The sequence below is a fragment of the Hyposmocoma kahamanoa genome, unplaced genomic scaffold, assembly GCF_003589595.1.
Source record: "Hyposmocoma kahamanoa isolate Upper Pololo Valley unplaced genomic scaffold, ASM358959v1 99702, whole genome shotgun sequence".
NCBI classification, from domain to species: domain Eukaryota; kingdom Metazoa; phylum Arthropoda; class Insecta; order Lepidoptera; family Cosmopterigidae; genus Hyposmocoma; species Hyposmocoma kahamanoa.
Genome location: NW_020656001.1, coordinates 4,938,818 through 4,952,184, shown reverse-complemented (window position 1 = coordinate 4,952,184; position 13,367 = coordinate 4,938,818). Strand labels below are relative to the sequence as shown.

The following is a 13,367-nucleotide window of genomic DNA, read 5'->3' as shown; positions in this document are numbered from 1 at the left end:
TAGGTTTTCGCGATTATTACACATAGGATATGAAACTATTTTTTCGGTTGACTGATCAACCGTGACCATGGGACCTGTAAAGGGCCCGAAACGTCGGTTTGTTTGAAAAACAAGCGGTTTAAATCCGGAAAAATAGTTTCATTTCCTATATAAAAAGAGTGATCAAGGGCCTGCAAAAACTATAATATATGGCACCCAAGGGTGGGGCGCGTGGTTGCACCCTGGCCAATAACCGCTGAAGTAAAAAAATTTCGAAATTCAAATAAACAGATGACCGCCATACATATTTCAGGACTTCTTTTCTGACTTTCTTTCTTTTTTCTTTGACTGAGTCTATCACAGATAGGTACTATTAGAGCGCAGTTATTCGATAAGAATTTCATCGCGCTCACGCCGCGCGGAGACCATGTTGCCGCCGCGCAGCGACCGCGTGCGTCTATGTAACTGCCATGGCAAAGTACACTCTATATGTTGAGATTTTACGTTTTAACTTAAATGAGCATCCAGAGCGCGTGGGCCAGACTGGCTTGTCTTTGGTGTACGTAGCGACTGCGCGGTTGTACTATTCAGAGGAATTTAACTGTTGTTGCCTAGTAAATAGAATTCAGATTCGCCATTAATGTACATGAAAGCGTGTTAGCGTGTAGGACGGTAGCCGTGCGGCGGCAGCGCCAAAACTTTCGTATTGTGTAACTGGGCGCTTAGAGATGGGTACAGTTCAGTTCGTAATGAATGGCTTGTGAGACTAATTGTCTCAATTCTACCAGTGTCCGTTTCATGCCAATTTTATAAACATCCCGGAGGGAGAGTATACAGAAAATTTGTTCAGTGACTCAGAGGATGTATAGAACATAGGAAACGGCTACAGATAGGTAGGAAGTGCTGGAAGGAATGTCATAGAGGGCGACAGTGGTCAACTGTCTGTGTCAAAAAATTCAAGATGGCAAATAGAAAATGGCGAGAGTGGCTGCCATACAAGCGCCTTTTTCTTTAAATATGACTGCCGCAAGACGTACTGTGATTCGGCTGAAAATGGCATGTGGCGGCCTTTAGGAGTACCTGATATAAATTCGTGGTCAAAATGTGGTATTGCAGTCCGCTTTCCGTAAAATATCAAGAAACGGGAGCAAGCAACTGTGGAGGAAACAACAAGCTTTTAAGAGGACCCCGGGCTCCGCAGCAACGCTGCTGAGGACGCAACCGGGACAACGCTCAGATGAGAGAGAGAGGGAGGAAGCAACTGTGGCTGCATATCACTTTTTCGTATAATAATTATGATCAATTTGTATAATAACTACTTCAATCATATTAATATGAACAGCTACAAAAATTATTTAAAATGTATACAGCCGCTAAACAACATCAAATTTCAATTGTTAGATTCCACACTTTTTCTATTTATTGAAACATACCATTCGTTACTGCCGGTTGGTCTAGCTTCAGGTATGACGCAACCCGCAGCATAAAGCACACCCCGAAATCTCAACCCGACCATGCGCTGCAATCCGAGCCCGAAGCCCATCTTAGGTGGGATACAGTGCTCGTAATTACTATTGCTATATTGAAGCTGGAGATAAATGGCAGCACCTACTCAAAAAGCGCTCTTGGGAGGACACAAGCACTTATACTTTGCTTTACTGGGCTGATAAAGAGACGACGAAATCATTACCCTCAACTTCGTAACATGAGTACGGCTACGGTTCTCACAAATTATCTTGCGTGATTTGCATATTAACCAATATACTGTCCAAGAAATTTCTAGTTTTGAGCGCCGAGTGCGCGTTTGCGTTGTCGTGATGAAGTCGCGGAGCTCCGTGTTCGGTCGCTTGTTACTCACAGCAGCGAACACTTTTAAAAAAAATTTGGTTTGTATACCATTCGGCATTAACGCTGCTTTGATTTCGCACAGGAATTGACGTCGGCTACCCCGTCAATCAAAATCTTCCGTGCGCTTGTTATCGAGTTTTAATATTGATAGCCGTTGGTACGATTCAAAACAGATAAACCGTCGACTAGCGCTTCGTTTCCAAATCCCATTGATAAATCCAAGATTCTTAACCCGTAATAACATCGTAAACGCGCCGAGACGAACTAGCTTCGAAGTTAGCAATCATGCACCGTACCATTCCAAGCGGGCGTGCTTCTGAGCATCGCTGAGATTGTGTGGCACCCAGCGCGAAACTATCCTCCTACGGTGAGGATGCTTGTGTAGAATATCGTATACTAATACGTAAAATATAATACGTAATAACATCGTAATAACGTAATACTTCCCGATCTGATCTGCAATATGTGCGGAGTGCCTTCATATGTGATTCACCTATTCTCCTCAATTAATTTTTGTACTGCTAGCATGTTTCTTTCCGTAACAGGCGTCAAGGGCGACCACTTCTTTCTTCCCGCCTCAGTTAGTCAATCGCGCTTTAATTCATAATATCAACGGTACACGGTTGCCTTAGAAGGGCTTTTATCCGCTTATTTATTGCTCCGGTTAAAAAAACCGACCTCAAAAATCATTCATCCCCTAGTTTGCCACCCTTAGGTACGTCTGAGGTACCTTCTTTCCAACAAAAAAGAATCATCAAAATTGGTTCACAAACGGCAGAGTTACATGCATACAAAAAAAAACATACAGACGAATTGAGAACTTTTTTTGAAGTAGAAGAAATTTGAAATTGAAACGTTCGGATTTATATTAGTAAATTTCCATTTTTTTTCCGTCTTCTAAGTAGTAAATAAACATATATCGAGTTTTTGAATAAGGACAAACATTTGTATGTCAATAAAACACAAAATAATTGAGATATCAAGCTGGAATTTATTCTACATTTAAGAATGGAATTTGATCTTGTTAATATGACCACCGCGAGCACATTTGCAGTTTGGTCAACAATCGATCTATGAAGACGAAGTCTGTTAATCGTGTAATCTCGCTAAATGGTCCGGTCGAAGGACCTCTCGCTCATACTTGCCAATACTTGACGCCGTTAGATTACTTTTGTGGGGTTACGTTAAGTTGTTGGTTTATGCCAACAAGACAACAATGTTAAATGCAAGTATTTATTGAACTTTTGACACTTACAAACATTAAGTACAGAATCTACGAAAAGTTACACTCAAAAACATGCTGGTAAAACGTGCTCGCGCAATGTTTTTTCTCAACCCGATCATTTGGCTTCCTTTACAGGTGGAGTCACCATGCGTGGAGCGGTAAGGTGGATTTTTCGCGTTATACCCTCCTTGTTGTTCCTGCGTCCATTTAACGTTGTTGGCTTAATATCTAACGCGAAATTGTCAACATTTCGGCCGATATGTGTGGAAGAGTGGTGGAAAATTGGCTCCAAAGAATTGAACGCTGCAAACGTGCTCTCGGTGGTCATATGAACAAGATAGATTCCATTCTTAAATGTAATATGTGTACCGCACCTGGAATAAGTTTCATATATATTCATTTTTCAAAATGTCCGATTCAAGATGGCGGCCCGACAAAAAGGTGCTCCGATCCGGCTGAAATTATATATTCTTCTATTTTTGGGCGCCCGTAATACAAATTTGCGGTTGCAGCAAAAATTTTCCAATATGGCGAATCCAAGATTGCCGCCATAAAAAAATTTACTTTACTGAACCTTCGCAACTATTAATGATATAAGAGTAGTTTCTTCTGAAGTATACAAGGATACGATTTGACGCGATTCTACCAACTACCTGGCTCCTTCCTCCCCAACTAAACAGACATATATTTCTGAAACAAACACTACAAGCAGCAAACTGTCACAAGCCTAATACACAGGGTTCGCGGGCCGCTTTAGCGGCCCAGCGCAACGCGCAACATACTATATGTGGGTAGCTCGATTACTACTGACTGATGTAGACATTTAGGTAATTGTTCTCCCAAAAGGAATAGAGATCATTAAAATGATTTACAGGAATAGTGGCCGGACAAGGGATCAGGAGGGACAGAGGCTGTTCCCTCAAGTATCGGAGATGGGCACATCGAGCTCAAATAAAAGTTGTCAAGGACCTTGGTCAGGTTCTACCAGGACCGAAAGTGTTCTGATATGACGAATTTAAGATGGCCGCCTTACGAAATTGACTATTCTGAATCTTCGCAGCTGTCAATGATATACGACTGGTTTGTTCTGAGATATTTAAGGATACAACTTGACGCGATCATACCAACTATTTTGTACATGGAACTAATTTGGAGCAGTCAATAACCCTGCTCCCTCCCGTCCAAACCCAACCAAAGAGGATTCTCTACTGAAATATGAAGTCCAACTCCCAATCAGTCACAAGTCGCAAAGAAAGCCCTCTTACTTAGAAAAATAGAACGCATACTTCCCGATATGGTGGAAAAAAGATATTTATACCGATGTACCTACGCAGATAGGCTCCAAGGCAAAGAATCCAATATGAGAAGACCTGAATGTGAGAAATTTAAACGAGTGATCAACGGCCTGCAAAAACTATAATACATGGGGACGATTTTTGTGCACTTTTATGAGATACACCTTTGTCAATTTCTGCAGAAAGTAAAAAATGTTCGAATATCAAATAAACAAGATTGCCGTCATACAAATTTCGAAGCCTTCTATAACGGAAACTATTAGAGATAGGTAGAACGTGCTGGAAGGAATGTGATAGAGGGTAAAGGCCCATTTAGATGGGGAGAGTTTCTCGCACGCTTCGAGACGAAAACTCGTAGGCGATTCTCGTAAGCAATAATCGCCATAAGATTATCGTATCATAATGTTTACATTCAGGCAAGAACTAAAATCTCGCCTACGATTATGTCATACGAGACTCGTAAGCAACTTAATCGCCTCCTCGACTGTTTACACGGAGAAATATGTAGTAAGGAGATTCTTGCTTACGAGTTTTCGACTTGTCTAAACACGATCTCGTATGACATTTTTTCAAGTTCATACGATTATCGTACAAATCGGTTCGAACCGTTTTGAGTGCGAGAATTGCCATTCGAGTTCAGTGATTACTGCGGTATTGACTATGGATATATCGAAATGACGCAAAAACCATTCAAATTTGAAACTGCTGATAATATTAAGTTCATTGCACTGTATAGAAATATAATTTTGATTTATCATTTTTTTTTTAATTATATAACTACTGACACAAACAAAACTGACAATTATGATAAATTTATAGGGCGAGTGAGTGCGTGTGTGAGTGCGTGAGTGACTGAGTGAGTGAGTGAGTGCGTGCGTGCGTGCGTGCGCGCGGGCGTGCGTGCGTGCGTGAGTGAGTGAGTGGTGAGTGAGTGAGTGATGAGTGAGTGAGGGGTGAGTGAGTCAGTGAGTGGTGAGTGGCTGAGTGAGTGAGTGTGTGAGTGGTTAGTGAGCGAGTGAGTTGTGAGTGAGTGGGTGAGTGAGTGAGTGAGTGAGTGAGTGAGTGAGTGAGTGAGTGAGTGGTGAGTGAGTGAGTGGTGAGTGAGTGAGTGGTGAGTGAGTGAGTGAGTGAGTGAGTGAGTGAGTAAGGAGTGAGTAGGGAGTGAGTGGGGAGTTAGTGAGGAGTGTTTATTGAAAAGTACATTTACTTGAAAAGTCGTGTCGGCCATCTTGGACTTAGAAATAAATGCTATGTTCATAATGAGCACCCCCAAATACCTCAAAAACGATACCCAATTTGCCATTATTTGAAAAGTGCGGGCACGACTTTTCATCCTGGATTTAGAAAGAAGTGCCATATTCGTTACGAGAGCACCCTAAGTACTATATTGCCCACGCTATATTCGACCACAGAGGCACTCACTCACTCACCGTTATTTGAAATTTTTTTTTCGCTCTTGTTCCATTAATTCTTGTCTTAGAAAAGCAGTGATAATCAAAACACCCTCGCGCGCTGCACTCGTGGTAGAAACGGCTGGCACAGAAACTCGAAATACGATTTTTGCTTTCGAGTTCTGTTTACACGGAGACGTTATATTGAAAGGCGAGGAGATTATCGCTCACGTGGACGGTCGATAATCGCAAATGTTTAGACGAGGAAAGTTTTTTTATATTCTTTCGATAATCGTATCTTCGAGACGAGAAACTCTCTCCATCTAAATGGGCCTTAACAGTGGTCAACTGCTTGTGTAAAAAAATTCAAGATGCAGAATCCAAAATGGCGGCCGAAGAAAAACTTGCTTCGATGCGGCTGAAAATTGGCATTGCATCATAATTTGGGGTCAAAAGTTTTTTTCGCCATTTTTTAATATGGCTGCCATATAAGCGTTTTTTTCGTTAAAAATAGCCGCCGAATGAGACTCGCTCTGTTTGAGTTGAAAATTGGCATGTGTGCACGTGGCTTCTAGAAGTGCCAAATAATAATTTGTGCTCAAAATTGGTTTTTCGCCATTTTCAAATATGGTCCCATACAAGCGTTTGTTGGTAGGCGAAAAAAAATTGTTCTGATGCCTTCCAAAATTGTCATGTGGGAGTCTCTAGGAGTGCGTGATAATAATTTGTGATCAGCATTAGTTTATCGCCATTTTTCAATATGGCTGCCATAGATGTATTTTCTGGCGGTAGATGAAAATTTGCTCTAAATCACTTGAAAATCGCCATGAGGGGTTATCTATGGGTGTTTAATAATAACTTGGAGTCAAAATTTACTTTTTGCCTTTTTGCTTTTTGGAGCTTAATCTGCTGGCCAGGGAAGATACTAGATTTCACAATTGTTCCAAATGTAAGGCATACTTCCCCATATAGTGGAAATAATATCTTATTTACTTATACAACTTATAGCGTTGTTGTATCTCGACTGGCTCTCTATTAGACTCTTTTTTATTGGAAGCTATGCCAAAAAGAGAAGTAGGCATTTAGGGAAAAAAATGCCAGACAATCACTTCAAATTTTTGGTCTCAAACTAGGGAATTTCCTGTACCATGAGTACCAGAGTAACGATAATTCTGAAGGCAATACCCAGAATACCCTGACCAGGACCAACTTAAAAATGTTTTTACATAAATTGGCTCAAAAAAGGGATTGAATCTGGAACCTCCTCATCAAGCGCCCATAGTATACTAATCACTGTGCCACCGACGAGCATAATGCACACCCCGTAATCTGAAAGCGACCACGCGCCGCAGGCCGAGTCCGACCACTACCACACTAAAATTGACATCCATTCATCCATCCATCCATACAATAAATCTTTCCTTCCTATGAAAAATCAATAAAACTATATCATGGTTTTAATTATGTAGAGGAGACGGATATGCATTCACACAATTTTGGGCATAAATCATTGACAGTCAATGGCATAAATATAAAAAGATCAAAGTGGTGGGAATTAATAACTCATTTATACATATTGTGTCAAACCTGTGTCAAACCATCACTGAAAATTTTGCTGATTTTGGCAATTTAAGGGCAGAGTTATAAAAGATTTACTAAAATTGAGTTTATGTAACAACTTATACTTAACATCTGATGTTTGAAGTGCAATTGATTTTTTTTATATGGGTCGTTATGATTATTATGCATGTGTAAAGTTTGTTAAACTCAACATTTTTAGATTTCTCTATTCGTGTATACCACACGATGTTGATTTTTTGGTATACAAGTAACTACTTTGAACTCTTTTTAACCGACTTTAAAAAAAGGAGGAGGAACTCCGGTATTTGTGAACTGATTTTGATGTTTCTTTTTTTATTGGAAAGAGGGTACCTCCATAGTGGTCTCATTTAATTTTGAAGAAAATCATCCATCTCTAAGGGTGGCTGTCCACGCATGAAGATTTTTATATATCTAAGCACCTAAATTACATTATAAGGAGCAATTATTTTAATGGTTGATTTTGCTATTCTCCAATTCAAGGCGTTTTTCTCTTGCAATATACTTTTGAGTAGTGGGAACCGGCAAACTAGGGGATGAAACCGGGTTTGCGCACTTTCTGGTAACCGAATTCAATAAAACTTGGCAAATAGATGGGAGGTCCACGTACTTTTGAGGTCGGTTTTTTTAGTAATCTGTACTGAGATTATCAATGTAACAATATGTTCCATCAAATATTTTCACAATGAGTACAGATTGAGAATTGAGTTGACTATTTTACATTTTAACATATAACCATTTTTTAAACTATACCTCAACTTAACTTGGCCTCCTTTATATGGTCAATGTAACTTCAATCAAGTTATGAGAGAATAAGTGTATTTGGCCACGCACAGGTACTAACAAGCCAGGTAGTATGTCTCTGGCGTATTGTACTATATTACATCATTATATTTTATTTATTACCCCTCATGGGATAATGGCACTTTCAGCATTTTTGTTAATATTATAGTTACTTTTACTGCGGTTTCTCTAATGGTTTTGATACCGTAACATTCTAAAGCCACAGTGTCTCAGATGTGCAGGTGTGTTTCATATATTAATACATAATACGAAAATTTATAAATTTAAAAAATCTTAAATTGTAACAGACACACAGGTAAGCAGGACATATTAATTGGTGCAAATCTTTTTCAACCCAACTTCTTTTTAGAATATTCACTTTTTGTCACTCTTGCCCACAGATATAAAAAAAAAGGGGAGATGTGTAATGACGCTATGTAAGATCGGGTGCCGATGTCGCCACTTTTTAGCTTGTGTGCAAGTCAAACTTTACGCTCTATTATCTACTACCATAACTTAAAGATTTTGATTGGGTAATGCTTAAAACGTGAAAACGACGTAACACAATTTTCAAATTTAACAAAACTAAAATTACAGTCACTTGAGTAAGAGTTATAGTATATTACAATATTTCAGTATTTTTTTCATCCTGGTTCAGCCAGTCACCATCAGGTGGCGTTTTAGTAAAAATGCTACTAGTAACTACTACTATGTATAGCTAACTATTACACGTTAGATGGCGCTGAAACTCATTTTTCGTTACAGTAGAACTCACGGATGGTTTTCACACACGCCTGCCGCGGGACCGCGGCATCCGCAGAATGTGATAGTTAAGTATGTAAAATTTATAATTTACTTATTTCACGGCGCGTTTTACGCCTGTAAAGGTGACGGTTGCTCGTGGTTGCCGCGGCGGGGTACTAGTAGAACCGAGCAGGTCGCGATCACCTGCGTGCTTGGCGGCCGACGTCGCCCGCGCACTTTGGCGGTCGGTTCAGGCGCACGCGGGATGAGTTCTCTATTAACCGTGCGACTTGGGATTAACTCCCACTAACTTCGCGGTTCGTTCCGCAATCGCAACGGTTTCGTGCCCGCAACCGCGACGGCTACGTGCCAGCACAAATTTGCAGGGTCGTGAGTATTGAAATAAAACCGCTGTCCCGCAGCACCACTGCGCAAACCGCGGACGCTGATGCAAACCGCTCCGTGAACTGTTAACCTTATTAACTTTAAACAGACGCTACTGAACGAGGGATATGGTTCTACCTAATCAATAGAAACCATGTGGCTGTTTTTAATATTAAAAAATATTAAATTTTTCATACTATCCCTACACTGGTACTGGTGTATTAGTAAATTAATATGTTAATATAAATTATTATCATTTTCTTAATGGCGGTCACTAGGCTTGGGCCAGTGTCAGTTTTATAAGAATAATATAAAAAATATAGCAATTGCCAGTGTCAGTTTTCCATTATACGTTACCACAGGTTGGTGAAGCTGTCACTGTCAAGTGTAAACACGAACCATTAACAAATTCAATAAATTAAATTGTTGTTTTTTTTTATGAAGGATTTATGTAATTTTTTATAATTGTTTCTAATTTATTTTGCATGCACATGTAAAATAAAGCCGATTTTACTTTAATTATTTTTTAAATGCATTTGCTATGGAAATTTAAACAAAGTCAGAAATAGTAATAAGAAAACCAATATTTCGATTTTCCTGCAGCTTCTATCCAACCTTCTCTTATTTTGAACTCATTGGAAAAACTTAAAGATTACAAATACCCTACATTTAATCTATGAGTATAATGGAATTTAAATGTCTAAAACAATAATACACATACATTTTTCTTCAAGCAACAGCAACATACAAATTGACATGAAATTGAAACGGTTGTCCAAAATATGAGTTGTGTTAAAGTTACTCGATATAAATTATTTAGTAATATAATATAATAATAATAATAAAATAAAAGAAATAAATTTAACGTGAATGTTGTTCGCTTCGATATTTTAGGGACTTTAATTACAAAGATCATGGTAAGAAATTCAAACATTTCACTAAAAATTTATTGTCGATAAACATCAGTCATTGTAAAAGAACATCACTATATTTGAGTCTAGAAATTTCTATGGAGACAAAAAGAAAACATTGAATAATAATAGAAATAGTAACTAAAAATGCAAATAGCTGGTGGAATGTTATCTCACTGGTTTTAAAATTTTTGTTTTCACTATCAATTTTTACAAGGTGTATTGCTACAACTTGGCATTTTCACGTTTTACGAGAGATCTTGTGTGTACAACGATCGCCATGTCACTGTGGTGATGTTTGTAGGTGTGTCACCTCGTTATGATCATTTTGATCATATCGAGGCGACACAAACCACTCCCCATACCAAATCTCCCCTTTTTTTATATCTATGCTCCTATCCAAGTATCTTTTCAATTACAAGCCATACTAAAAGGTTTTATGGTTATCTAAGATACCCTGATAAATAGCTAGAAAACTATTTCTTTCCAAACACAAGCAGACGGGTGAGCATGCTGCTGATACAAGGCACTTGTTTCTGTTGGTGCGTAGTTAAAGTGTCGGGATTGTCAGATTCAAATTCTACAGCTACTTTTTGACATACAAATGTTAATAATGTAAGAATATCTCGCTCAGTGCCATAGTCTCGGAGTTCCTCACAGAGTGCTTGTATAAATGTAAGTTTTTGGGTAGTATTTCCCCATGAGTAAAACCCAGGCACGGTGGAGAAGACAATAAGAAAATCAGCATGTATGGGGATCTTGTATGTAGAATTTGGATACCCATCAGTTTCAGTACGATTAGTCAGGGTTATGCCACCATCCAATTTATCTCCCTGACTGGCTTGAATGAAAAACATCTTTGGTTTGCCAGCTAGGGAAGGGCACTTATCAGCAGTGAAATAATACCACAAAGTATCAGGTTTGTAGTGGGTATCTTTAGCATAAAGCAAGCCCATCTCACCGTGAGTCAGCACCGCAACTAGCAAGCAGTCACTATCAGAGTGGTCCATCTCAGCAGTCTCTTGAATATACTTGATCACATCTAGGGCGTTTAGGTTATTGAGCATTGTCACGCGGAACCCGAGGCTTTTGAGAATCTTTGCGAGCCTGTCGCTGTCTGCATTATTACCCGTCAAAGACTTCAAGTTATGAATGTCGAAATGCTCGTGATTAAAGATAATTGCCATACCGCGTTCTTTATGATTCATGTTGTAGTACGGAGCGTTTCTCTCTACGGGCATTTTGGCGTAGCGATGCACCGAGAACCCCTGGCTACCCAATGCGTCGCCATCATCACCACTACCACTTGGTCTTTGTTCTTTCTCACCCATCTCAACGCTGGCAATGTTTTGTAATTCTTCTTTAGACATTTTCACTGATCACCAACGAAAATTCAAATCCAATCACTAAAGGCAAAAAGCTAGTAAGATACGGAGGTGAGATGACTATTTATTGTTGTAGGATTTGACTTCTGTCCCACTGAAGACAATAATTCTGCCAGTCCGGGTTGAAAGACACACGGTAAGTGACAAATTGTGCCTGGAATTATTATATCCTTCCCACAATAACGAATCTAATTTGTGGCAAAAACAGTAGAATGCGAAAACGAAGTTTACTTTTTAGCGCAGAAGAGAAGCCATAGAGATTTTTTTTTAATATTTGGCATTTAGCCATTAAGCCAATCAAAAGATTAAGGAAACAGGGTCGTATTCCAGAACTCTAATCAATGCTCAAGTCAGGACTTGAGTATGATTTCAAGCACTGGAAATCATACTCAAGTACTAAATTAGTTCCAAATTTATCTTTCTGCTCGCACTCAGCAAGTAAAGTTACACAGACTAGACGGTAGCTTTATGACGGGGACCTGTACGCAGGTGAACAGAGGAGTGCCCCAGGAATCTATTTTGGGTCCTCTCTTATTCATTTTATATATATCTGAAATCGTGAGCTGTTTTATGTATTGTCGGTACCATCTTTATGCTGATGACTTACAGCTCTACCTTTCTTTCTTCCCAAAGAATACCGCTGAAGCCATCGCTAAGATCAATGACGACTTAAACCGTCTTATTGCATGGTCGGGTAATAACTCTCTTGTATTGAACCCCACTAAGTCCAAATTCATGATTATGGGTTCCAAGAAACAGATTCAGGATATAGAATCACATTTGCCCCAGGTAAAGGTTTTGGGTAGATGTAATGAGTTGGTGTCGGAGGTTCAGAATTTGGGTGTCACTATGGACAGTCGACTGCGCTTTGAGCAGCACGTAGCCAAAGTAGTATAGAACTGTCTTTTTAGATTGAAGAATATTTATAACATTCGTACCTTCTTGAGTCTCTCTCTCTCTCATCTGAGCGTTGTCCCGGTTGCGTCCTCAGCAGTGTTGCTGCGAAGCCCGGGGTCCGCTTTCCTGCCTTTTCTCCTCCACTTTGCACGGTCTTCGGCATCCTTAGTGGTGAGACCATTGGCACGCATATCACCCTTGGCGACGTCAAGCCAGCACTTCTTGGGTCTGCCCCTTCTACCGGGGCCCAGCGGAGGCGGCATAGCCAGACATTTGTTTCCCACGTAGTATGCCGGTTTCCGTAAGATGTGGCCGTACCAACGTAGGCGGCTTTCTTGCAGTTTATCTGCAATGTCACGGACGTGAAGGCTGCCGCGGATGCGGGAGTTTCTGACACAGTCTTTCCGTGAAACTCCACACATCCAGCGCAGCATCTTCATTTCCGTGACACGCAGCTCCTGCTTATGGCGCTCAAGTACGGCCCACGTTTCACTACCATATAAAAGGACAGGCCTAATGATGGATTTATAGACCTGTCCTTTCAGCTTAACCGGCATCTTGGGGTCACAAATGACACCAGTCACCTCACGCCACTTTGCCCAAGCGGCTGCGATTCGGGCTCTGACGTCGCAGTCGATGTCTCCGGACGCGCTGAGTACAGATCCCAAGTATTTAAACTGGCCCGTAGGCTCGACCACGTCTTCGCCTATGCGAACGGGTAGGGGATCTGTAGCGTTGCAGACCATGTACTCAGTCTTCGCCACATTTAGTCTCAGACCGCCGTTCTCAAGCGACTCCTTCCACAAATTCACTCGTCGTACCAGTCTCCCTCTATCCGCATCCGCCAGCGCAATATCGTCAGCGTACATAAGCATCCACGGGGGTTGCTCATGCGTGTCTCGGATGGAGCTTGAGACCTCGTCTAA

The 13,367-nt window shown here is 40.3% G+C and overlaps 1 protein-coding gene across 2 annotated transcripts; it reads right to left on the bottom strand.

Annotated features, from left to right (window-relative positions):
* Positions 1–2,860: 2,860 nt before the first annotated feature.
* Positions 2,861–11,742, bottom strand: LOC113239187 (caspase-1-like). Of its 2 annotated transcripts, XM_026476061.1 has the most exons (2): positions 11,121–11,742; positions 2,861–3,426 (listed from the first exon to the last, which is right to left on the bottom strand). In XM_026476061.1, exons 1-2 carry the CDS (start codon positions 11,527–11,529, stop codon positions 3,377–3,379), a joined length of 459 nt encoding a protein of 152 aa, XP_026331846.1. In that variant the 5' UTR covers positions 11,530–11,742; the 3' UTR covers positions 2,861–3,376. The 2 variants fall into 2 exon arrangements, with proteins under 2 accessions (XP_026331846.1, XP_026331845.1); XM_026476060.1 differs by lacking the exon at positions 2,861–3,426 and having other exon boundaries at positions 10,525–11,742.
* Between the last annotated feature and the right edge of the window lie 1,625 nt (positions 11,743–13,367).